This window comes from Seriola aureovittata, chromosome 5, assembly GCF_021018895.1.
Source record: "Seriola aureovittata isolate HTS-2021-v1 ecotype China chromosome 5, ASM2101889v1, whole genome shotgun sequence".
In the NCBI taxonomy this organism is placed as follows: Eukaryota; Metazoa; Chordata; class Actinopteri; order Carangiformes; family Carangidae; genus Seriola; species Seriola aureovittata.
The window spans coordinates 18,843,583-18,867,798 of NC_079368.1; the positions used below are offsets into that span (position 1 = coordinate 18,843,583).

General features: G+C 39.2%; 1 protein-coding gene across 1 annotated transcript in view; it reads right to left on the reverse strand.

Moving 5' to 3' along the window:
- The window catches only part of adamts3 (ADAM metallopeptidase with thrombospondin type 1 motif, 3), a 139,284-nt gene extending 121,412 nt beyond the window's left edge, over positions 1-17,872 (reverse strand). Inside the window, exons 1-3 of the mRNA XM_056377414.1 lie at positions 17,480-17,872; positions 17,057-17,078; positions 10,645-11,084 (exon numbers count right to left, since the gene is read on the reverse strand). Of these exons, the coding sequence (XP_056233389.1) occupies positions 10,645-11,084; positions 17,057-17,078; positions 17,480-17,539 (522 nt within the window). The 5' untranslated portion in view covers positions 17,540-17,872. The remainder of the gene's footprint in view (positions 1-10,644; positions 11,085-17,056; positions 17,079-17,479) is intronic.
- Positions 17,873-24,216: the final 6,344 nt, after the last annotated feature.

Sequence of the window (24,216 nt, forward strand, 5' to 3'; positions counted from 1 at the left end):
TCAGTCATTGTTATCCAGTTTGGACCGTGTGTGTGTGTGTGTGTGTGTGTGTGTGTGTGTGTGGGTAGCTAATATTTCTCCCACCCCCTTCCCCTGTAATAATTATAGCTTAAATTATCTACTGTTTTTCAGCAAACTCACTGGTCCTCCTGTAATTTAAATCCTATCTAGAGCCATGTCTTTGTGTTTTAAAGTGAAAAGTTTTTTTTCCACATTTTATCAGCTGAGTGTGAAATTCAGCTTTTGTATGAAAATGGAAACATATTAACATCAGCATACAGGGCTATTTGGGAACCAACACAAAAACCAAAAAAGCTGACAGAAGAGCTACACCATGTAAAAGCCCATTAATGGTGGTTTAAGCTATATTTCTTTACATTTCGTCAAACTGGTGCCAGTAAAAGTATGCCAAATGAACTGGATGTACTATAATTAAATCACTTTGGTGCTAAAAACTCTGATGGTTCTCAACACAAGCCCAGCATCAGTACAAAAAGTGAGATCAAACTCACTGGTGGCTCAATGTCTTGTCTATGTTAACATCTGAAGACTAAGAGGAAAATTAATTGAAAGTTCAAATGTTTCTGAAGCCTGAAGCTCCATCACCCATTATGTAATTTATAACAGTGTGAGGGAGTTACTCAGATCAGTTTAAGAAGCAGATCGTTAATTTCCTCGATCGTCTTTATGCTCAACGTGTCTGGACAAGAAACAGACGGAGAGATTATGTCCAAAAATACCTCGGACATGAGAAGCTTCCCCCTCTTTGCCTTTCAGGGTAACGACCCCACAATGAAATATCTGCAGCATGCGAACCAGCAACTCTCTGACAAGGGAACCCTGTGAGCACATTAGTGTACATGAGGAGAGACCAGAGTCATGTAGGAGTAGGAATGGGAGGATGATACAGTACACATACACACTCCTGGCATCTCGAGGTCAGCTGCATTCCTTTTCTGTTTGCGCTAATCCTTATTTTTAAAGCGTCATGTGCTGTAGGTTTCATCCACGTGAATGAGAAAAAAAGAAACAGGACTGATATAACCAGCCATCCTCAGCTGAGCCTGCGTCCCTCCTTCTCCTAACTGTTTATGACGAACGTACTGTACTTGTAAAACCACTGTCCCTTGACTGGAACCTTCCAAAGAGACCAGGTGTGTTTCAAGGATCAAACACTGTCATTAGATCCTGTAAACGGAAGCAAGCGCCTTCATGGAGCCCATATTTCCAAAAACTAAACTACTAAACTATTTCCAAAAAGACAGTCCCGTGTTTTGAAGATTTCCGGCTCAGACCAGCTTGTGTGTCTGCACTTTCATCTTCACATGTATAGGATACAGAAGATGGGTACAGGGTTAAAAGTTTTTGGATCTTTATCGGACTAATGTGTCTTCATAAAAGATCCACACATACATCAAAGAGCATCAAAGAGAGTTTCTGCACCACACCAGACTGTGGTGATTCTCAGCAGAAGATCACTGAGATTAGCCAAGACCTAAACACCAGCATCCCTCGTTCCCATGCAAATATCAGAGATAATTCAAGGCGAACCACTCTTCCATATGTATAACATTCAGAAAGTTTTTTTTTTTTTCACAAAGGCCTTGATCATCTTGACCATGCTAACCCTTCACGACCTACTATTCAGCCTGTGGGACTGAGGATTGTGCAGAACTTCCTTGGGACTGACAGATGTATTAAAAGTTACATGAATATGAAAATGTAACATACTTAATGTAATAGACCTGCAGCTAATGATTACTTTGACTATCTGCTTAGTTAATCCATTGATCTTTTAAGAAAAAAATTAAAAATGGCCATCACAATTTCCTAAAGAAGAACTCAAATATGGCTGCAGCGCACACCACATAACTGCAACATCCATGGTTCCACTCACCACCAGGGGACACAAATAACCATCAATTAAAAGCCAAAAGCCCCCCAAAAAACATAATTATTCATTATAATTATAAAAATTATAAAATTAATTATACTGTATATACTGATTGCTGATTTATTTTCTGTCAGTTGACAAATTTTTTAATCAACTGTTTGTTTCAATTCTAAATAAATGCATCAAAAGATTAGGCTCATCCTTTTTAGTAATGGAGGTCAAATCAAAGAGAAAGCCCTATCTTAATATCCCATCGCCATACCTTTAAAGCAAACTGGCACTCTATCAGTCTCATCAATCCTTGAAATTGATCTCCTACAAAGTTCCTGTCCCGGTCCTCCTACTAAATCACCAAAAGATGAGTCCGAATTCAATCAACAGTATGTAAGATTCTTTGGTTCTTTTACATGTGCAAATTCATCACATCAATGTAAAATAGTCAATTTGTTTGAATGTAGGCAGACCACCCATGAAGGTAGGTGGGTGTTAATAGGAGCTGGATGCTAATTTGTGGAATTTGAAAAAAAAAATGAAAAAAAAACATCAGCCGGGCATGAAGCATTAATCAAATCAAGAATAACTGGAGTGAACATGAGAAATAAATGGTCTAATGGGCCGGGAGATTCTGGCTCTTCCACTCTATTTGAATGTGCCCTCTACTGTGACCCTGACACATTCATTTCTGGTCTACACATAAACGAGGCAGAAACCAGAGCTCAGCGCTGATATGTTTCATCAGGTTTTATCAAGAAACCTCTCTCCCTTGTTTCTCTTCATGCAACATGAAGGCTGTCTCCCACACAGGTCAGCAAAGATCACCCTGGCTGCACCCCCACACTGCTGCTGCTGCTGCTGAAGTAAAGTATCTGCCTCATAAGCATTCAGCAGTTAGGCTGCCTGCCTGCTGCAGTAAAGACTTCCAGACAGCAGCCTGGCTATAATTAAGAAACAGTAAAACACACACCTAGCTAGGGCTAGGGCTACCACTTGAGATCAAAGACCACTGGCCCTCAACGACAGGCTTTTTCATCAGCAACCACTGGTTTGCTGAGTGTTTGATGTTGAGTTACGCAGTCCTGCATGCTTTGGATTTAGGCTGCAAACAACACAAAGGATGATCGTGTTCTGCATTACAGCAGCAAAAAAAGTAAAGTTAACTGTATAGTACATTTAGCAGTGAAGTGTAGGCTAATCACATTTTGGTTTTCACTGATTTTTAGCCTGAAATAATACATTTTTTAAAACTCATTTTTATCTTATTTTAACTCCCAATTTTTTACCCTTTCATGATTTTATTCATCTTATGTCTCAAACATCTAAAATGCGTTTTGTTTCCTGTTGTAACAGAGCAGTGATTATGATATTTTACAATAAATGCCTCCAGAAAAAGGGAGCGAAGAGAAAATTTGGAAGGAAATGCACAAATGAGTTACTGACTGTCAGTTCAGTATTGTGTAGTCATTTTGATTGACCAGATTTTCAACCAAACAACGACAAGTCAGATAATTCTGAACTTATTATTAACCAGATTTTATTATTCTACATTTGTTGTTTCCAGTCATTAAGGTTACATTAAATGAAGTCCTCTTGTGATTTAGACAGATCAGAAAGTACCTCCAGTAACAGAGAGGGAAAATAGAAATGGCCAGAGACTACACAAGAAAATGAGCTGCCAGTAGCCAGACTTTATCTAGATTTTTGTATCATTGTCTGTTTTTGGCCTTTTGTTTGTTTTAGAATCAAACTATCCATTGAAAAATATAGTATTGTATAGTATAGTGTAGTATAGGATAGGATAGGAGAGGAGAGGATGTTGATTTTCAAGGACATGTCAATTTAAATTGATTTCATGTCCCAACATCCTGAATATGTTGTTTCCTGTTGTTTCAGAGCACTGGTCATTGCAATTTAGAGTAAATGAATCCCTCTTGTGATGTTTACAGAAGAGAAAATGCCTCCGGTCACAGAAAGTGACAAGAAAATTTGGAGTAGAAGCACAAATGAGCTGCGGGCTGTATGCCAGTGTTCATTTTAATCAGTTACCAACACAAGATTAAGCTGTGTTTGAGGTGTCAGCACTATTTTTATTGATTGTTTTACACTTTATCTGTTTTATGATCAGAACAACAACAACTAATAAATTGGATAAAGCAGGATTTCATTAGGTCATTAGTATATGTGGCAAAATCCTTTTGGTTTCCATCCCAAAATAACATTATTTCTAAAAATAAAGGCAGGTGAGGTTAAACTGACACTCGCCCAGATTTAGTTCCGTGCCTTATTTTTATTCTTTTACATTCAAAACATGTAGTTTCCTGCAGCATTTTACAGTGAATGATGTCGACAGCTTAGAAATGATACTGGTAACCGAAAGTGAAGAGAAAAAATGGGAGAGAAGATGAGGAATGAGACTCTGATTACAGTGTATACCAGAATCCTTAACGCCAGAAAGAAACAAGTATTTGAGCTGTAAAAAATCCAGATTTCAGATTTCCAATTGTGACTATTTCTTTTAAATAACTAACCGTCCAGCAGCAGCAGCCTTCTCAAATCATCTTTCCATTGGGCAACACGACTGACCTGCGATGGCCGCTGGCGTCTTCAAAGTGACATCCTGCCACAACAGCATTTACAAAGCAGAACTCTCACATCCTGTGTGGCCCCCCTTTCAGGCCTGAATCTCCTGCGAGGTTCATCTATAAATGTCTCAGAGAAGAAAGACTTGGAGAGTCTGTCCAAGTGATGAACTGCTTCCTCCTGCTCCAATCAAAGGAAATGGCCAAATCCTGCAGTACAGAGGACCGACTTACACTCTGACTGGCATTATCTTTGTTTAGGACATGTGCTCGGCACTGCCATTGTAATATTTTTAGAGATTATATTCAGGATTTCACACAGAGACGCTGTTGTTCACATCAGAAAGAATGAAACAAAGTGGTTGTTCTCATATTGTGCACTGTTCTTTCACAGAAAAGGGCAGCCAGCAATCTTAAATATTCTTTTAAACTCTAATGGAAATTAACATTTAAATCAATATACATCACCTTGGTGTGTGTTGAAAACTGTAATCATGAAAAACAAGAAATGTTAATTTTATATTTTTGTAAAGACAGCGTCCTCTACATCCATGCATCCATTTGAGTTGCGACTGACAATACCAGGGCTGGATATTCAATTTGTGGAAGATTGTAATTTGCAATCTAAACCCATGATAATTTAAAAAACCATTTATCCAGCAGCTCGTTGCATCTTCAAAGCTGTTTTGTGATCTCGGAAATGTCCTACTGAAGTAATAATAAATAATAATGTTATTAACTAGAAAATTCCGGGGGAAATTTTGAGTGCCAGAGGTCAGGTCAGGAGCTGCCGTTGCCATGGCAATGTGAAAATCTGCCCAGAATTTGGCTTCTACATGGCTTCAAACAATTGCAAATTATGAGAAAACCGTTCTTTTCAAAAAGCGAAAACACCGTGACAGACACTGAAGCCAGAAGTTTCTTACAGTCTCTATTTTATTCAGATATTCCTCAAAATGAGTGAGTAAGCTCAGTGCGAAGACAGAGTGAGATTTTTTTGAAAAAAAAAGACGATTGCTGCCGGACTCGGCACCCCTGTTTAAATTTTGTGCAGACCCTGCCTGTCAAAGTTACATTTTATGAATCCCAACAACTATGTCTACATTTTGAGAAAGAATTATTCGTCTCCTTTTTACGGTTTGGCCGTGAGCTCGAGTTAAAAATAAAAATAAAGGTTATTTTTTACTACTTCGCGCACTCTAGCCAACTGACGCTGTCACTCTAACTTTGAAGAAAAGGTGATTTCCACTCCTCCTTTGAGTGCTCATAGTTTGAAAAGTTTACAAGTTATGTAAAAACAGTTGTCGTGTTTTGGAGAGAGCAGAGGTTTTCCTCCGTTTTATAGTTTGAATCACATTTCTACGTGCAGGTAGGAGAGAGCTAGATGACTCAGAAAAAAGGTGAAATTTTGTAGAAAAAAGGTGAAATTTTGTTGGTTTTTAAAAAAAATTCCAATGCATTCCTAATGCATTATTATTCCCAGTATTTTGGGAATAACTTTGGGAAAAATTGGAATTTTAACACCAAAAGTCATAGCACCTCTTTCGGGATCAAGACGCACATTTTGATGTATATATTACTGTGGTTTTCTCAAAGCTGCGGGACAAGTTACGCGTCAAAATTTGGCGGAAGAATAATAATAAGTATGAGGAATATTAAAAGATCTGCCCCGAGGCACTCCTCTCAGCTATTCTAGCTGTAGAGGAGTGCCTCGGAGCTGAGCACCCGTGGCACTAATTATATATTTGACAAGTTGCAAATCAGTAAAATGTTTGTCACATTTGTTTGCCACCAAAATATCTGATCTTTAATACAGAAGAAGTTCACAGTGAATTCAGATACAACGTGTATTTATATTTAACCAAAACCTCGACTTTTCTACTTTTGTTGCTTGAACCACAGGCAGGACTGTGGATACAAACAACAGTTTCTGATGGGGCTGGTGTGTATCTTGTACCCCCACCATTAACCCCGACCACCTCCCGGTGACTCTGCTGCCATTGATAAATTGAGTTTAGTTTTGTATGAATGTAATTTCTAGGAGACATTGTTTTTTCCTGAATCACAAAGTAAGCCAAAGTCACAAATGGGGCTAACATGAGCTTGACATCCTTCCTTCTTTAATACAGGATGAACACAACACCAAGTGTATGGAAGCTGCTGATGGGTCAAAAGAGTGTTGTTACAGTAGAAACAGCTTAAATAAAATAATAGGTTGAAATTTTCAAACTATGCAGAATAGCTGTGGTATTATTATAGTTTATATTTTCCCACAAACAGTGAGAGGAATTTAAAGTTGAGTTCATTTTATTTAGTACAGAGTGTGACCTTAATTATAGCCAGATTAACCTAAGAAGCCCCAGGGCAAAAAATTGTTTCACAGCCCCTCCTGATTTTGGGGTTTTTGACTGTTGGTCAAAAAAAAAAAAGGCATTCGAATATGTCAACTTGGGCTCCAGGGAATCATGAAGTTGCTGTTTTCTGACATTTTATTCACTGAAGAATCAATTGATGCTTTGTCAGATGTATTGATAATGAATGTAGCTCTTGGTTGCAGCTTTACAGTTTTCCTATGAATGAATTAAACAACCTTGCCTGAGGTTTTCTTTATGTTTGTGGACTGTGCTGGTTGTAGAGTGGAAACAATCAACAGAAAATTAATCAACAACTATTTTGATGATTGGCTAGTCAAGTAAATAACACAAACACTCTTTGAGGATTGTGTGAGGATCTTCAGCTTTCCTGTGTTTTATATCACTTTAAATTGAATATCTTTGGACAGCTGATTGGAAAAAACAGGCCAAGTGAAAAGATTTAGACTAAACAAGTAATAGAGAAAGTAATCAGTCAACTAATCAATAATGAAAATAACCTATTTAATGTCATTGCATCTCTAAATGGTTGGACTTTTTGGTTATGCCTTCTAGGGCAACATGAGGTCACCACTGAAGATGACCTGTTTACTGGGAAGTTCAAGTGCCTTTTCCATGAATCTTTGGAGACAGGAAAATGCTCTTTTACCATTTCAGTCTCCTCTCATTTAGACTGACGCCACTGTCTCTATTCCTGCTGAACTCCAAAACTGCTCCCATACATTCAGCCTCACAAAATGCTATTTAGATTTCATGTCGGGTCTAAATGACAGTTTTAAATCTGGTTTTCATATTTAGCTTTAGACTGGAGCAGTCATTTTGTTATTGCCACACAAATTTTATTATGAGGTTCCTTAACTTAGGGCTCAAAATAGCAACAACACCATTTTAATACTACTTAATAAAAATTGTCTTTTTAGGTGCACCCAGTGTAGCACTTATTAGCTGGAGATGACACTTGAAAACTGTGTTGGATTGACTGATTTTCCTCACTTTATAACCTCTGTTTCATTGTATTAATTATCATAATTATTAAAGTAATTTGCACTAGCAGGGGGTTAGTTGTTCCAGAAAAAGCTTTTAATTAAGATCTCTTCTTTCAGTTTCTTCACTTTAAGACTTTGACCTTCATATGCAGAGAAACATTCTATGTTGTTTTTCTGACGTCATATGGTGGTTGACTCAAGTTTCATGCAAAACCCAAAACAATACCTGTCAGCTTTCTTCATGTAAGTCAACATGTTGATATTTTCCCGGGAAGTGAGCTCATATTACATGAAAACCTTCTCCCACCAGGTCAGTATCACACTCCCTCACTTAAGTTTTTTGGCTGGCCAGCAAAACTGTCAAAACCTCACACTCCCACGCCTGTCTGTGAGAACCTCTCTCTACATGTGCTGCCTTGTTACTACTGTTTTAATGTGGAGGGAATAAAGTGAACCCCTGCAGAGCACCTTTTGGCCTTCCTCTGAGAGACAAATCATGAGGACACACACACACACTGATATCTAAGAGAATGCAGAACGCAACGCTTTGCCTTCATGTTTCACTACCGTTCACTATCATCATATCAATGTGTCACTCTTTTAAGTGAGGGGCAGAGCAGGCTGATGTTGCAGGCAGGTTTTGCACATAAACTTTACAAAAGCAGCACCAATGCAACCTTAAACTCTAATAGTCTGTTCCAGCTTAGTGTAACAGATTAAACTGCATGGCACACAGAGGTACAGCAAATTCAGATTAATTAAAACGATAAAGCCAGTGTTACTTTCTGTTTTCTACTACCACCAAAAATCCCCCCGACGAAACTAAAGCCAACAATTAATTTGTCTGTGCAGCCACAGCCTGATGTAGCTCATGCACCTCCATTGTTATTGTTGTTTATTACCAAGACCATGCAGCCATGTTCACAGCTCTGTGAGGCGATAGTTAGACACAGCAGTGATTTCCACTATATGCTAATGTCACCATGATGTTTGGTAGGTATGTTTACTACGTTCACCATCTTAGTGCAGCACGTTATCATGCATTACGGGAGCAACTATAGCCCCTTTTCCACTGGTAAAAGAAAAAAACCCTGCTAACATCAATTGGCAATGATGTAAACACAACACCCAGGTGAACCTGCTAATTTTCGCCCCTTTTCCTGCTGTGACATCTTTCAGAGCTCAATCAATGTAAACAGACCTGTCACCTGTCCAGCATGGTGCTGTTAAACAAGAAACACCACGGCTACGCTGTACTCCGGGATGAAAGAGTGAGCTGAAGCCCTGAAATAAGTAAAACACACAATCACCGATTGCGAAGCACCTCACACGAACCAACCCGAGGATGAGACACGACAGATCCATTTCACCAGTCTGCACGGCAGCTAACTGCTCACTCTCACTTATACCCACTAATTTTGATGTAAAAAGGGTATATGACTCTTTTAAGGCCCCCAGAGCGGGAGGACTTGTCATTAGTTTGGTTTGTTTTGGTCAAACAGTAGTAGTAAAAGTAGTATTGGTCAAAATATTGGACAAACTGAAATAATGACCAGTTAATGTTGCTGAGGTATTTTACTCAAATCCCCAAAATCCTGGGAACCGTGAATGTATCTACACAATTTTGCACCAATCCATCTGGTATATATAGATATATTTCACTGGATAAGTGATGAAATTGACAAGCTGGAGCCACAGCATGAAGAGTCACTGGATAACCAAAGTCATTAGGGTTCATCCTCTGGGAACCATGAATATCTGTGCAAACTTTGATAGAAATCCATCCATTACCTGTTGAGATATTTTAGTCTGGACCAACATTCTTCCATTGTTGGCAAATGTAGTTTAGTCTGAAACGACTCATTGGCAGCATTTTTGATTTCTGACATCATGCTTGGGCACACATCACTGAGCTGAGCAAGAGGAGTCCATGTTTAAAGTTCTAATGAAGGCTTTACTCTGACACAGATTAGTCAGTCCATTCAATGAAAATGAAATTCACTAATGTGATCAAGACATGAGATGACTCTTACTTTTTATCACTTCTGGGGAAAACAAAAACACTGCAGTTCAGCAGAAATTCAGTGCAGGGGTAGCACACCTGTTTCCTCTTAGGGAATAGAGTACACTTAAGCAATATCTGACCGCAGCTACACACAGTACTTATTAACAGGATAAATTCATTGTTGGTACAGTTTCCTCAGCAGAAACGCTGTTATAATAAAAGGATGAAATAACACCAGCATGTCTTTTTAACATGGTGATTTTATACTCACAGGAATTAAAAGTTATGGTCCATCCTTTGTGTTGCTTTTCAAAAGTCTGCAGCAGAGAACTTCATTTGAAGGACTTTGGTTTTGGCTAACCGAGACTTTCCTTGGATGCAGAGATGTTTCGCTGGCCTACTCTAGGAGATTTTGGCCCAGGACATTTCCCAATTACTGTTCAAGTGTTTTACGAGGGGTGATGGGGAGGATAGGACTGCAGACTTTTGTGGAGCACAAAGGGGACTCGTGTTTTATGTTGGGAAGAGGTTGGAGGGAAAATCCATCGGGTTTGTGGCTGCAATGGATGGCCACTCACCCGTGTCAAACTTCTGTACAAAAAGCTATTCCGTCTGCCCGCCTGAAGAATATCTCCAAGAACAATGTGCTGTAAAAATGTCGAGTGCTGACGTAAAGAAAGGCTAAAGTTAGGAGTTACGGATATCTAAAATCCCTTAGTGTCACTTGATAAGGTCATGGCACTTTTGTAATGAAAAGACAGGGTTTGAGGGGGTGGGGGAGTACGGAGCTTTATGACTGAGGAGGACTTACCAGTCCGTCGCAGTTGTTAATAGCAACCGAGGCCCCAGGAACGTCTGAGATATCACCGATAAAGGTGCAATCCGTCTTTAGCAGCTCGCGTCGCAGTATCCTCTCTGTCCCATTGCTGGATTCAGTCTGGTTGGTGTCTGTGCTGGGGTCATCACCTGCACTGTTGCTGACATTCCCGAATCCTTGAACCTCGTCGTGCCACTCCACCATCGCACCTGGGGCCACCAGCCTGTTGTTAGGGTGCAGGCGGAGGTGGAACTCCTTCCCGAAGGCGGTGATGTTGAAGAAAAGTTTCTGTTCAGCTTCACTAGAAGAAAACACCTCTCTCTTGACGCGCTGCTTATGAGTGGCTGAGAGCAGGTGTGACAGGTAGTGTCCGTGAGAGTCGGTGCTGAAGGGAGTGACCAGGCCATACTCCTTCAGGCGGCTCCTCAGCTGGTCTGTAAAACAACACAATGACAGTGAGACATTTTTTTATTTTTCTATTTCAAGGCAGCAGGAAGTTGACAAAATAGCAACACACTACACACAACACACATCATGTTTTATTTTTCAGTCCATATGTTCATGTGATGTGAGGAGAATAAAATGCTCAGAACTCTGTGGCTCTCCAGATACCAAAATGAAATTTCTGGCCCAACATATGCCTGGGTCCTCGGCCCACGAGTCCGGCCCATATGCCATATACTTTCACATCCGAGCAGATTCCAGCTGTTATTGTCCAGTACTGACTGACAGCTGGAAGATTTTTGTGTGTGTGCCAGAATTGGTCCAGATGTGGAAGTAACATCTGACAATGATGCTGTAGCATATTACTGTCATCATTATCATCACACTATGAATTCTCCTTTCAGGTAGGATTTGTTTGCTCCTCTGGCTTAATATTTGAAAGGTCAACCATACAATGGGTATTACAAAGCCACACACAGGTGGTCTACCTGAAATTTTAACTTGCATGTATTTGATTGGCCAGAAGAGTGGGCGTTGGACAGCAGTTTGGCAGAAGTTAAGCCAGGACTGCCTGTTTTGTCTGCTTTGCTGGAGCCCTTGCACTGGCATAGACGCTGTGCTAATCCATTTGTCTTTGAATGAGAAGCCTTTGATTTTTTTATGCTATCATCATTCTATGCATGTACTTGTTTTCCATTAAGGATGAGCACAGGCAGAAGACTGATCATCAAGACTGATGCCAATGTGTCTGATGCAGCTACAGGGTGAAGTACTGCAGTTAGAGAGTGTAGAGAAGAAAAACCATCTGTCCAGGAGTTCTTCATAAGCTGTTACTGCCTTTAGCATATCCAAAATAAATACCTTGTACCAAAAAATATGCATCCTATACTGGATGGTAGTCATTATCAACCCTCAGGCCCGTGTTCATTGGCAAATTTGTGGTCAACTCAATTGTAGAAGGAAAAATATGTGGCCATAGTTTAAAGGAAATTTCCACCAGAGATTGGTTTGCTTTTCAAAATGTGTGCAATGGCAGACACATTCAAAAATGTTTTGGTTAGTTTTGGTTGGAAAAAAAATGTAACATGAATTTTGAAACCTTGTAATTATCTTATAGGTTTTGACTTTCAAACAGGTGTCAATGGTGAAACTCAAATTACATGTCTTAGGAAATTACATGCTTTACAAATCATAGTGTCCATGCTCTGAACATGTGATGAAGAGAAAAAAACAAAACAAAAAAAACATGCATTTGAAAGACACATGCAAATATCACAGTGTCAATTTGATGATGATATATGAAATGAAACACTGAACTTTGAGGGATGGAAGCAGCTTGATCACACTGACTTTAACAGATCAACACAGACAGGAAACAATGCTCCTCTGTCAAAATTCTACAACCGAAGCAAAATGCAGGCATGTGTCTGGTTTTGAACATGCAAAACAATATCAAAAGCCTTTTTTTTTTTTTACAAAGCAAATACCTTACAGTTACATCATGTTAACCTTACTCCTTCCACAAACATGAATGACACAGAGTCAGTTGTTTGATACCGATATGTGAAAAGGTTGTGCAACATGTGTAGAGCTGGTGTAAGTTTAGATAGAGCATTACATATTTCCCCAAAGTTTGCTTTTTGTGAAAAAGCCGGTGTGACAAATCTTTAAGGGATGAAAAAGTTATAGAGCCATGGGTCAAAGAGAAGCCAAGAATTAGCTCAGTTTATTAGTGTGCATTTGCAAGAGCGAGGTTTCACTGCTTAATCCTCAAGAGGCCCAGGTCTAATCTCAAGGGCCATTTCCCTGACTTAGAAGAAAGAGCAGATTTCTGTACATTCAGACCTACACGCCAATGAAAGCTCGACTCAAATCTTCTGTTTTTATTACATTAAATAGGTATGACAAAAAAGGCAACTATTAAAGTAAGAGTTTGAAAAAAAACATCCTTACTTATCTAATCCTTAAAATTTTCAAGAAATCAAAACATATTATTATGGCTGGTATTTTTTCTGCAATTGAATGCATTTACATTTAGTAATTCTCTCTATATACAACCCTTTTTATTGGTAGCATTTGAGGGATTCACAGAAAAACAATGCATCTAATTCAACTTCATTTTATCTTATTGAACAGCTTTAACAGTTTAATGTTCACACTCTATACACCGTTTACACTTCCTATAGCTGCTGCTTCTCATGTAAAGTGTTGAGCTGGCAGAGTATGGGGTGGATTTTATTGTCAAGCAGCCACCGGAAACACAATGCTTTTATCTTTGACGTGCTACCTTCAAAACTGGAAAACTGTGCTTTTCATGAGCAGATCATTTTTATAATGTTTACAAGGGAGTAATGGAACAAGGAAACAGCCATGGTGAACTATTACTAAGAGTTTTAGGTGATAAGTTGTATACCTCCAATTCTTCAGGAAGCTTCAAATGTGCCCTGCTGTCAGCAGCGTATGAAATCAGATTGTTGGTTGCGATTATATGTTTTTCTCGATTCTCCGTTACAAAAGTAATTCACTAGAAATTTCATTAAAGGCCTTGATTTGAGGAGAATTACTGTCTAAGAGCAACTTAAACCAATATCATCCAAATGTAAAACACTAAATATATATTGCTAGAAGGTTATTACAATGTAAATTATTGGAGGTTTTAACCTTAGAAAAATTCAATGAAGGTATGGATTGAATTGTTAGCAATCAGGTTACTACATGTGCACAATGAAAGGAACATTTGCAATTTAAAATAAATGGTTTAAATGGTATCTGGCTTTTGAGATGCCTGAGAGGCACGCATCTCTTCTTTCATGAGGTGCCCAGTTCATTGCTGCAGATTCAACACAGCACAGGTGATGAAAACATCCAACCAGGTGTGAAGCAGTGTCAAAATATTTGTCTGCGGCAAGAATATTAATCCTCTAAATTCATTTATTTGTTTTCTTATTTGTGTGAAACATTTCTGTCAGATTTGGTGGAAAGTTCAGCCATAGGCCAAGGAATATGCAAGTTGTTTTTGGTATCCGTTATTTTTTTGTAAAATGTAGATTTTAAGTTCTGCAAAAAAGTGAATTGCTTCATTAAATTGATTCTAAAGGCTATAAGTGCAATTAATTTCTTGTCCATGACCTCTAAAAACCTCAGCCAATGTGCATTCAGCCTTGTTCAACCACACTCAGCAAAGCAAAGTTTATGGACTGGTTTTGCAGAGCTAGTGCGCAGACAAAGACCAAAAGTAAGATTGGCATCCCGTACTGCACACAGTCTATTTTTTGATAGGAGAAATTAGTCTCTCTGCCCCTGCTATGACGGATTTCTCCATTTGCATGACTGTTGAACATCGGTGCAAAATGGCAGCTCCCCAAAGACGCCCTTGTTCTTTGATTGTGAGGGTCTGACACCAGACCATGATATTTATTGTACAGGTTTGAAATGGCTTGAACCGCTTATGTTCTCAACCAACAAAAACACATCTCAGTGCAACATCTGTTTGGCCAGTTCTCCACAGTAAGGGCAAAATATGTTTCCAGCACAAACATGAGGTACATCACCAATGGTTGTTTTAAAGCCTAATCAATAAATGGATGGATTTTTTTCTTTTAAAAGCTGCTGAATTTGCAAGGAAAGGATTTAGTGGGCACCAACAGGAAAACTGCCTTAGCCGTCCCCATGCATGATGGCAACCTGGTGCTTAAAGATAAAGACGAGTTTACTCTTATAAATGAATAAAGAAACATTGAAAAAATTTAAATTAATATTTAAAAAAAAGTCTTTCCCAGTCACCAGATCTCTACTCAACCAAATAATTATGGGACAATTTGGAGTGACATGTTGCACAACTGTCCACCATCTTTGTCAAAAAAACAAATGAGGGGAAATCTTTTGGAAGAATGGACTTCATCTGTACATCTTTGAGTACCTGACACACCATGGTAGCCTCAAAGATCCAGCACTGACAAAAACTGGCTGATGCACCGCCTCAATTTGTAAACTTGTGAACACCACAGAAACTATAACCAGTGCCAGCATGAATATATTTACACAAGACTGTCATTTGCTCATGGTTTAAGTATGCTTCAAATTAAGTAGTTTGCACACTTAAAGGCAAAAGTGTTCATAGCTCTTCCAAATGGCCTCACTCAAAGGTGGGTCAGTGAGCCTAAAGATAATATGTAATAAAATCTACAAAAGGAGATTATGGTGCACACTTTTGGACAGTCTTGCTTCAAAGGCATTCATCATGTTGCACTTCGGAAAGCTAGAAAAACTGTTGGATGCAGCCTCTCAGTTCCAAGGTCAGAAAGGTGTGAGAGGAGCTAGATATTAGAGCTTATACAACCATCTGACAAGTTGGAGCACACTGACACCTTAAGAGCCCTGATACACTCAACTGCCCCCAGAAGAACTAGTGATAATAATAACCGAGTGATGCAACTTGAAAACCTATGAACTTGAACAAACCACAAAGTCTTCAGCCAATGATCACCTGACCGCCGGGATGTATGAAGGTGCTGCGCTTTACATGAGAGGAGAAAACAAAGTCTGTCTTTCTAACATAAAAAATATCTGCCTACTTTCACACCTCTACACACCATGCCAGTCGTTATGTAATGTGGCTATGATTGCTGGATTGTCTGATGCTGATTCCATAGATGGAAAGGTGGTTTCAGATTCAAAAACATTTTTGTTTACTAATACCAAACCTTAGACTTTTTTTTCAGCCAAGTTTGCCTGTACAAGTCAGATTCTCCAACATGCAGTAACAGTAACCTGCAGCTAAGAGAGTTTTTTTTTTTTTTTTTACCAATTATTTAACTGTATAAGCTGTCATGCCAAAATATGCCAGTAAAAATCACAAAACTTCAATGATAAATTCACTCATACTCTAAAGAGAAACTTGGTGAATGCAACAATTTCTCTTGGAGCATTGTCAAACCTATGCTGTTTAGTCTGGTGGAATCAGACTCTGGTTCATTTTCCCCCTTGGTACAATTCGTTTGGGCAGAACACCACAATCAAGTACTTGGGTGCAGTCCAGGTCCAGTCACAAACTAATCCTGGAGCGGTTTGTTTGTGGTAGGAACATGATCCGATGTCGATGTGACCTAACTACAAGGCGAACTCTGCAAGTTGAAGCTAAACGGCTCCTGCAGCCAGGTGCACTTTGCATACTGTGGGTGAGCAAAGTCAACAGTTTTGGACTAGCAAAAAAGTTTATTGGCATGATTTTTTTTTTCTAACACTGAACCAACAGAAAAAGGTTACCAATTCATCCTCTAATTCGAACCAGAGGTAATCAACTATATGTTTGAATCATCCTTGAATCACTCGTACATACCATTAAAGAACCAATCTGTTCATACAAATGGCCCTTAATTGAGACCCATTGACTTTAACTTGTGGAAGAAGGTGAAAAATAAATAGAAACCACACTAAATGGGTGAGGTAGCTGCTTTACAAGGCCGATAATGGCCAAGTGGAGCCAACGGTGATGGACTGTATAGGCGACAGCGACCACAAACGCTCAACTACAGCCCAACGGTGCTTGACTGCCAACTGTCATCTTGCTGTGTGAGGCCCCTTGAGGTGTTCAGAAGATAACAGCGGGTGTAAAAGGATCCTACGTGGACACTGTTGCAGCTCACTTGTTTCTTAACCTCAGAATGAATAACAGATGTGCAGGATTTAGAAGTGGAATTTTCTTTCCTGTATAACAAAGCCCTTGAAGCAGTTTGCTCATGTAATATAAGTGTGTGTGTGTCTGTAGGGGGAATGGTCGGGTGGTAGAGGAGGGTAGGAGGGGGGTGTATTACAGAGCTCCTCACTCACAAACTCCCCTCCCACTTTGATCTCAGTGCACTAAGTTGTCCTCCTGAGTTTCTTGGGGTAAAATCCCCTCTATTTTCTCAACAACTTATTCTAATAATTAACAAGAGCAACGAGAAAAATGAGCAGGACTTACCCTCTCTATCTACTTCACCAGCCTGTAAGAGAAGAGAAAGCTCGTTAAAAGCTGTACACGCCAGAGGGGAAATCATGATCTGAGAGGCTGAGATGACCAGCAGCAGCAACACTTACCGCCCTGCAGCAGTTTACTGTAGGCTGAGCTGCTTGTAAAAGTTTGACAAAAATGCCTCTATTTTACATGTGTTATGTAACAGGCTAAGCTCATGCGTGTGCAGTGTCAACATGTATTTCACAGAGGAAGCAGTGTGCAGCATTTACTCAGCCAAATGTGAAAGCTCTGACAGAGTCTCCGGCCCACTTCTCCGATCTTAACAGCTGGATTTCTTTAATATTAACGGGGTCGGTTTAAATTTAAAAACAAAAAAATGCGCACGCTTGTGTGTAAAATGAGGCAACGGCGAAGCGGCCAGACACTTACCTTGTCAGCTGAAGTCAATACAAATCCTACAAGTAGTAACGCTAGTGACAGGACAGCCATCACGAGTCTTAAATGATAAAGAAAAACTTTACCCCAACGTCAAATAAAAATAAAGTGAGAAAGAAAAAAACGGGAAAAGAAAAAACTCTCTACGCGAGCGTGACCCGGCTCATTCAAAACTTATCAAAGTGGATGTACAGGCAGTGCCTCTGCTTGAGTTTTAAAAAAAGAAGAAAAAAAAGTCATAAAGTAGTTAAAGTTTCATTAAAACAGGAGTGAGGCGAGTTACGACACTTTGTCAGTCAGTCAGTGTTTTCTTTTTTTCTGTTGACTGAGTTTTCTAGAAAGTTTTGGTGAAGTTAGTAAGACATCCCCTCTGCCGCTGGCCGGACAGAGCTGCAGTGTGAAGCTCTCGCGACCTGGCACTTGGCTCCTCTGGCTAATAAACGGCAAGACCAGCCCTGTGTGACGTCATTCTGCCCTCTCCTCCAGCCTGAACACATGGTGGGACAGGGAAGGAGGAGGAGGAGGAAGATCCCAACTCCCTAAACTTAATCCCTGGACAGCACAGGGTAGGCTGCTCAGTACATACACATCCACATATTTCAATATCAATATAGAAAACGACAATAAGCCTATCTGTCCTTAACCTGGGCACATGGTGGAGCAGAGGGGGAGGATGAGGAGGAGGATGAGGAGGAGGAGGGGGGAGATCCCACCTCCCTAACTTCATCTCAGGACAGGACAGGATGAGATAGGCAGCACAGTATACAGGCTAAATTACCACATATCTCTATATCAGTGTAAAAAACAACAATAACCCCGTAACATCACTATGTCCTTAAACTGAAGACATCATGGAACACAGGAGGAGGAGGAGGAGGAAGATCCCACCTCCCTAACCTCATGCTAGTACAGCACAGGATGAGATGGGCTGCTCAACATGAACTGTAAATGTATAAATAACAACACATTCATCAAGCAATTTTGAAAACAACAATAATACCCCTTTGACCTGAAGTAATTCTGCCCTTAAAATGAAAACATGATGGGACACAGGAGGAGGAGGAGGAACTCCCTCATCTCATCCCAGAACAGGACAGTATAACACAGGGTGCTCACCATTAATGATAAATATATGTTAACTTTGTTTTAACTTATGGTAAAAGTTACCATGAGGTTTCAAACAAATGAGCTAAACTTAATAAGATGTCTCTGTCCACCGGTCTGTCTTTATTTTTAATGTTGAAAAAGCAAATGTGAATTTGATGTTTTCACATGGGAAAGGTAATATTCTATTTATGTGGCAGTTGCAAATGTATGTATCACAAGTCTCTTTATATGTGAATCTGACACATGTGATTACATCATGTGAAGTTATCCCATGTGAAATGTGAAAGAAACACATGACTATATGTAAAACTGTTCATCAAATAGTTTCTCACATGTGATAAATGTGTGACATATTGACATGAGTCTGCTGATCACCACGATAATCCGTTCATTTCATTATCACTATCATTAATATTACCATTATTATTACTACTAGCTGAATTACTGAAACAATGGTAGATGTAGAAAGTGATTCAGAGGTCTGGAAGCAGGCTACAGCTGTTGGTCAATGTCTGAATGTTTACTATTACCTTTCCATTCTCAAATAAAAAAAAGAAAGAAAGACAATAGGAGAAACATAATGGAAAACTGAACAAATTGTAAAATAAAATACAAAAAAATGTAATTGACAAAATATTTCTCAAATTATTCTGTCAGAGAGAGAGAGAGGAACAGAGGAGCCAAAACTTATTAAATACTAATACCATCATTCCCATTGAGATTACTTTTGAGTTGTTCAAGGTTTGTAAAAGATATTTTTTCCCTCTTATTTCTTTAATCATCTTGTGACCCCGAGGTGAAGTCCTGACCCCCACGTTGGATACCACTCCACTAGCATATGCTAATAGCGACTGTGTTACAGGCAATAATAACTATCACACCTACCCTTCCTCTTCTGAACACATGGTGGGACAGGAGAACAAGGAGAGGCACCCAGCTGCTACAACCAAAACTGTGGAGGAGAAGAGAAAGAGGAACAAATACTGGTGATAATAATAAGGAAATACATACAAAATAATATATACATGAAACTCCAGCTATATACTGATAATAATTAAAATTATTTTCTATTTTGGAATAAATTTCAGTGTTTGCCAAAGGAAAAGTTCCTTTTTTTTTTATTTTAATTTTTTTTTCACTGATTAACATTTTCTCTTTAGCTTCATTTCTCAAGTATGTGACTCCAACGTCACAGCTGTGAGTCTTAATATATTCCAATAAGTGAAAACATTTCACATGAACCATTAATGAAAGCAGCAGAGTTCCTGTCTCAGCTGACTGAAAAGATCCAGAGGGCGAGAGCTGCATGTAATATCAGGTTAGGGGGCGTAGCAGTCATTTGCAGTAATATGAAATGCACTCTGCCTCATTTCTGACTGCTCATCATCTACTTCTTTCGCCTTCTGTCTCTGTCGTCTTCCATGTTGAGGCGCCCTCTCTAAGGCAGAAATGCCATGACTTCAGGTTTGAGAAAGGACCAGTGGGGGATTTCTGTGGGGATTGCATTAGTGTAAAATGTCTCCATTGAATGTCAAATTAACAACCAGGCAAATGGTTTGGGCCCACACTTTCTGAATAGCAATGACATTCATAAATATTGATGGGTTCATATGAACAGGACATTTGCTATTAAAGCACCTCCAACTTGCAACTGGAATTCAAAAGGCAGCTCTGAAATGTAGAGGGATCAGGTTTGGTTTCTCGGGCACAGGTATCTACTGAGAGGAAGTACTCACATCCTTAATTGGGCTCCCTTTAAGGGTGTCATAATATAAATCTGAGGGGCTGTGAGGTGATTAATTAGTAAAGAGGAAAAAACTAAAGTTCTGCTACACAAAACAAAAAAATAAGCTTTTTCTTTTTTGCACTGTTGTGAAATATCGGCTACTTTGAGGGCTTTGGGACACAGTTATTAAATTGAAGCCATGTGAGAAGTTTAGATAAATATGTAAAGTTTCCCTGCTTCCTTAAAAATGTGTGTTATTTAAAACTGAATAATTATTTCAAATTGTCTCATGAATTGTGAAAATATGTTCATTAATTTCAGAAAACAAAGATTTCAGATGTTAAGCTGAATGAGTCATGCCTTCCTTTTACATTTGACAAGTTGTCAAATTAAAGGTGTATGAGAGCAGGAACTGAATTTGATATTGCTCTTCTTCAATTGTACAGTCTCTGTTAATAATATTATAAAGAGCGGGGTATAGACTCGATATGAAAAGTGACCTGAAGTAAATTCTGTTGTGATTTGGCACTATATAAATAAAAATTGATCTCATTACTATAAAAACAAATAACTGTTACTTAGCTTAATGTGTTAAAAACACACAGCAAGTTTCCATCATGTTCTCTTCAAATTATGATAGAAAAGGGTCCAGAGAGTTTTAGCACACAAACAATTAATGCTGGGAAATCTATGCTGGTCATGTTTCTTTAAAAAAAAAATCAATTAATGAACTGAATGAGAACATTAATTCAAGTGATTTTTTCAAGTCAAAAGACTTGAGTTGGAACAGGTTTGAAGTGGTCTGAAAAATAAATAGAAAAATCTATTTGACACAGAATTGACTTAAAATTTGTAATTTTAAATATTTAGGTCAAGTTAATGACGGTTAGTTCCACTGAATTCCGGTATTATGTTTAACAGTAGATATCAGAAATGTGATGAGGGGCCCAGCAGTTAGCAGCTGTTTTATTATCTTCTCATATGTTTCTTACAGTATGTACCTATAGTGACATAGGTACAGTTATCAAATAAATAGTAGTAAAAAAGTACAATAGAGTATAAAGTAGAATAAACTGGAAAGTAAAGTACAACTATCTAAATATCGTATCGAAGGACAGTAAAGTACATTTACATAATGACCTTCCAACAATACTCCTGAAGTGGTAAAATATATCACTTCTACCTCAGCCAAAGGCTTGTTTCTGTAATGTTTTCAGGGAGTTTTGACCTTTGACCTCTCTGTTGGCTGCTTGTTTTAATGCTCAACTCGAGGGCATTGACCCAAAATGTTGCAGCAGCTCTTATACCTCCCGGACAGACTTGGCTGTGTGACCTCTCCGCTAAAGAAATCTCTTCAATTTCTCAACACTGACAGACAGATTTAGTTGTAATCTGCTGACTTTGGTGTTTTTGAGGTTCTTTGGTGTAAAGAAGTTAAAGGCCTCACTCAGAGACATAAGCATAATTGAAGAACATATAAAATGAGCTTGAACTAGGCTCACATCGGTCCTGTAGATACACTACCCAGATGATGATCAGGGCTTTTTTTTCATAAAAGTTTCATTTTTCAGTTTACCTGATGAGATACGAGAATCACAATTATGGGAATTTTCCCTTCTAATCAGAACCCATTATATATCTGTCTATCTGAGTTTGTTTTGTCCTTCACCAGAGCCCATAGGTAGTTTTAGTTTAGCTATTTTATTAGTTTTCATTTACGATGACAACCTTGGTTTGTACATGCACTGAACACCTATAATTTCGTTAGGTTGGTTTGCAGATGTACAAAGCTTTTCTCAGTCCAGGACCTCCTGCTGCGGAATGATGACCAAAGATTTCACCCCGTTTCTCTCACGACTATCAACCTTTGTGACTCTCACATGGTGGTTTCTTTATGTCACAAAAATGAGGACATGGGACTCAACTTAGACTTGACTGCTGAGAGATTCGACTCCCTAAAGATTTGACTTGACAATTGAGAGCAAAACCCTTCAAGTCTCAAGTTTTAACCTGGTAAAAGCCCCAGAACCATAAGATCTGGCACAATCCACAGTTTGAATATCAAATCACTGGGCCTCTGCTCTGTGGAGGAGAAAACATCATTAACACACCTTTAAAAGGAAAATGCTTTGACATTTTAATGGTCAGCACATAAGCAATCGAGAGATTTTGCACTCTGACATTCAATTTACTTATGAAGATTTAAGACTTCACTTGGATTTGCCCTGAAGGACTTGAGGTTTGATTTTGGACTTGCTCCATGAGAATCAAATACAGATCAGAAAACATAATTTCAATGAAATTCCAATGTGTAATTCCACATGCTTTACATTAATATATAATGATGCCCCAAGATGAAGAAGAAGGAGAAGGGGGAGAAGACGAAGAAAAAGGAGAAGAAGAAGAAAGAGATGGAGAAGGAGAAGAAGAAGAAGGAGAAGAAGAAGAATGCTGTCATACTTTGGTAACAAGCCCCACATTTACCTGTTCACCGTAAACAAAGTAAAATATGAAAAACCAGCACGTCTATCTCTAAATTTCCAGTCTTCCTTCTCTGGTTTGAACTGTGATAATGAACTGTCAGAGTGATGTAGTCGGCATCACACATGGAAGACACATGATCATATATCACTGCTTTTATTAGCCACAATGACAGGGCCGTTAGAGATCTGTGTCAAGACATTCTATTCATTTTCCTTTCTCTTGCACTCTCTGTTCCCCCCTTTTGTATTTCCTCCCCCCTCTCCCCTCTCTCTGCGTCTGCACGGCGAGGACATGAAACTGCCTCCTCTTTCTGCTGCAGGATTCATTAAGGGACCTGATGAGAAAGAGCACAAATGACAGGGCCTGCCATCATCGCTGTTTGCCTGTGTTTGTGATTGCGTCTGCTCTGCTGGTTCAGAGACCGGGCTGGACTGTAGCTGGGCGCCGCCTGCAGATAAGGAAACCTGATTAACTGGCACATCTGCACGCCTCATGGCTTCACCACCGTGGGAGAGGAACAGACAGACAGGCGGACAAAGGTGAGAGAAACTAGGTGATGGGATTGTGTAGAGGCAAGAAGAGGGGAAAATAAATGAGGGGCCAGGAGGTGTAGACTAAGAAGTAAGGGATAAGGAATAATGCGTAGCTGGGAGAAAAGCAAGTGTTTTTTTTTTTTTTGGTAAGGAGTCAAGGTTTCTTAGTTTATCAACATCCTGTCCATCCTTGACCCGCTACAGAGACACAGACCCTCAGACCCTCAGACTTCTTTCATCTGGCCTCAGAGTCCAACATCTGGTCTTCCTCGCAACCACAGAGCCAGACAAATAAGTTGCTGTTACAATTGGCAGCGAATCACATGCAGCAAACTGAAAGCAGGATTCTGCGCCAAAATTGGATTTCTATGGAGATAGTGCGATAAAACATTTTACTCAAGAGGTTACAGGAAAAGATTTGATTGTTTCTTCTTCATGTCGGTTTTTCTGGAAGAAGTTTTTTGGAGTATGTCGCCTGAGAGAACAGATGTTTTCTGCTTACACAGGTGTGGTGACAACTCCCCTCTCACTCACTGTCTGTCACTCAAGCAAAACATACACTCCTACGATTCCTCTGAGCGGGACAAATGAGATCACTCCTGTATTCTTTCACTGTTAAAGAAGTGTCACAGGACCGCTGTGTCATTATCTTTTATATGGGTGTAAAACAAACAGCAGGCTTCCTCTATTTCCTGTCTTTCGTGCTGTTCCTATAAAACTCCCCTCGTATTCTCATGGACTTTTTCATTTGTCACTTACATTCATTGGTGGAAAGTCACTTAAAACATTTACTCAAGTGCTGTAGGTAAGTGCAATTTTAATGTGGTTGTACTTAATGATGACACTGCTACTCTTCTAAATGGTAAATTGACTTGCACTGA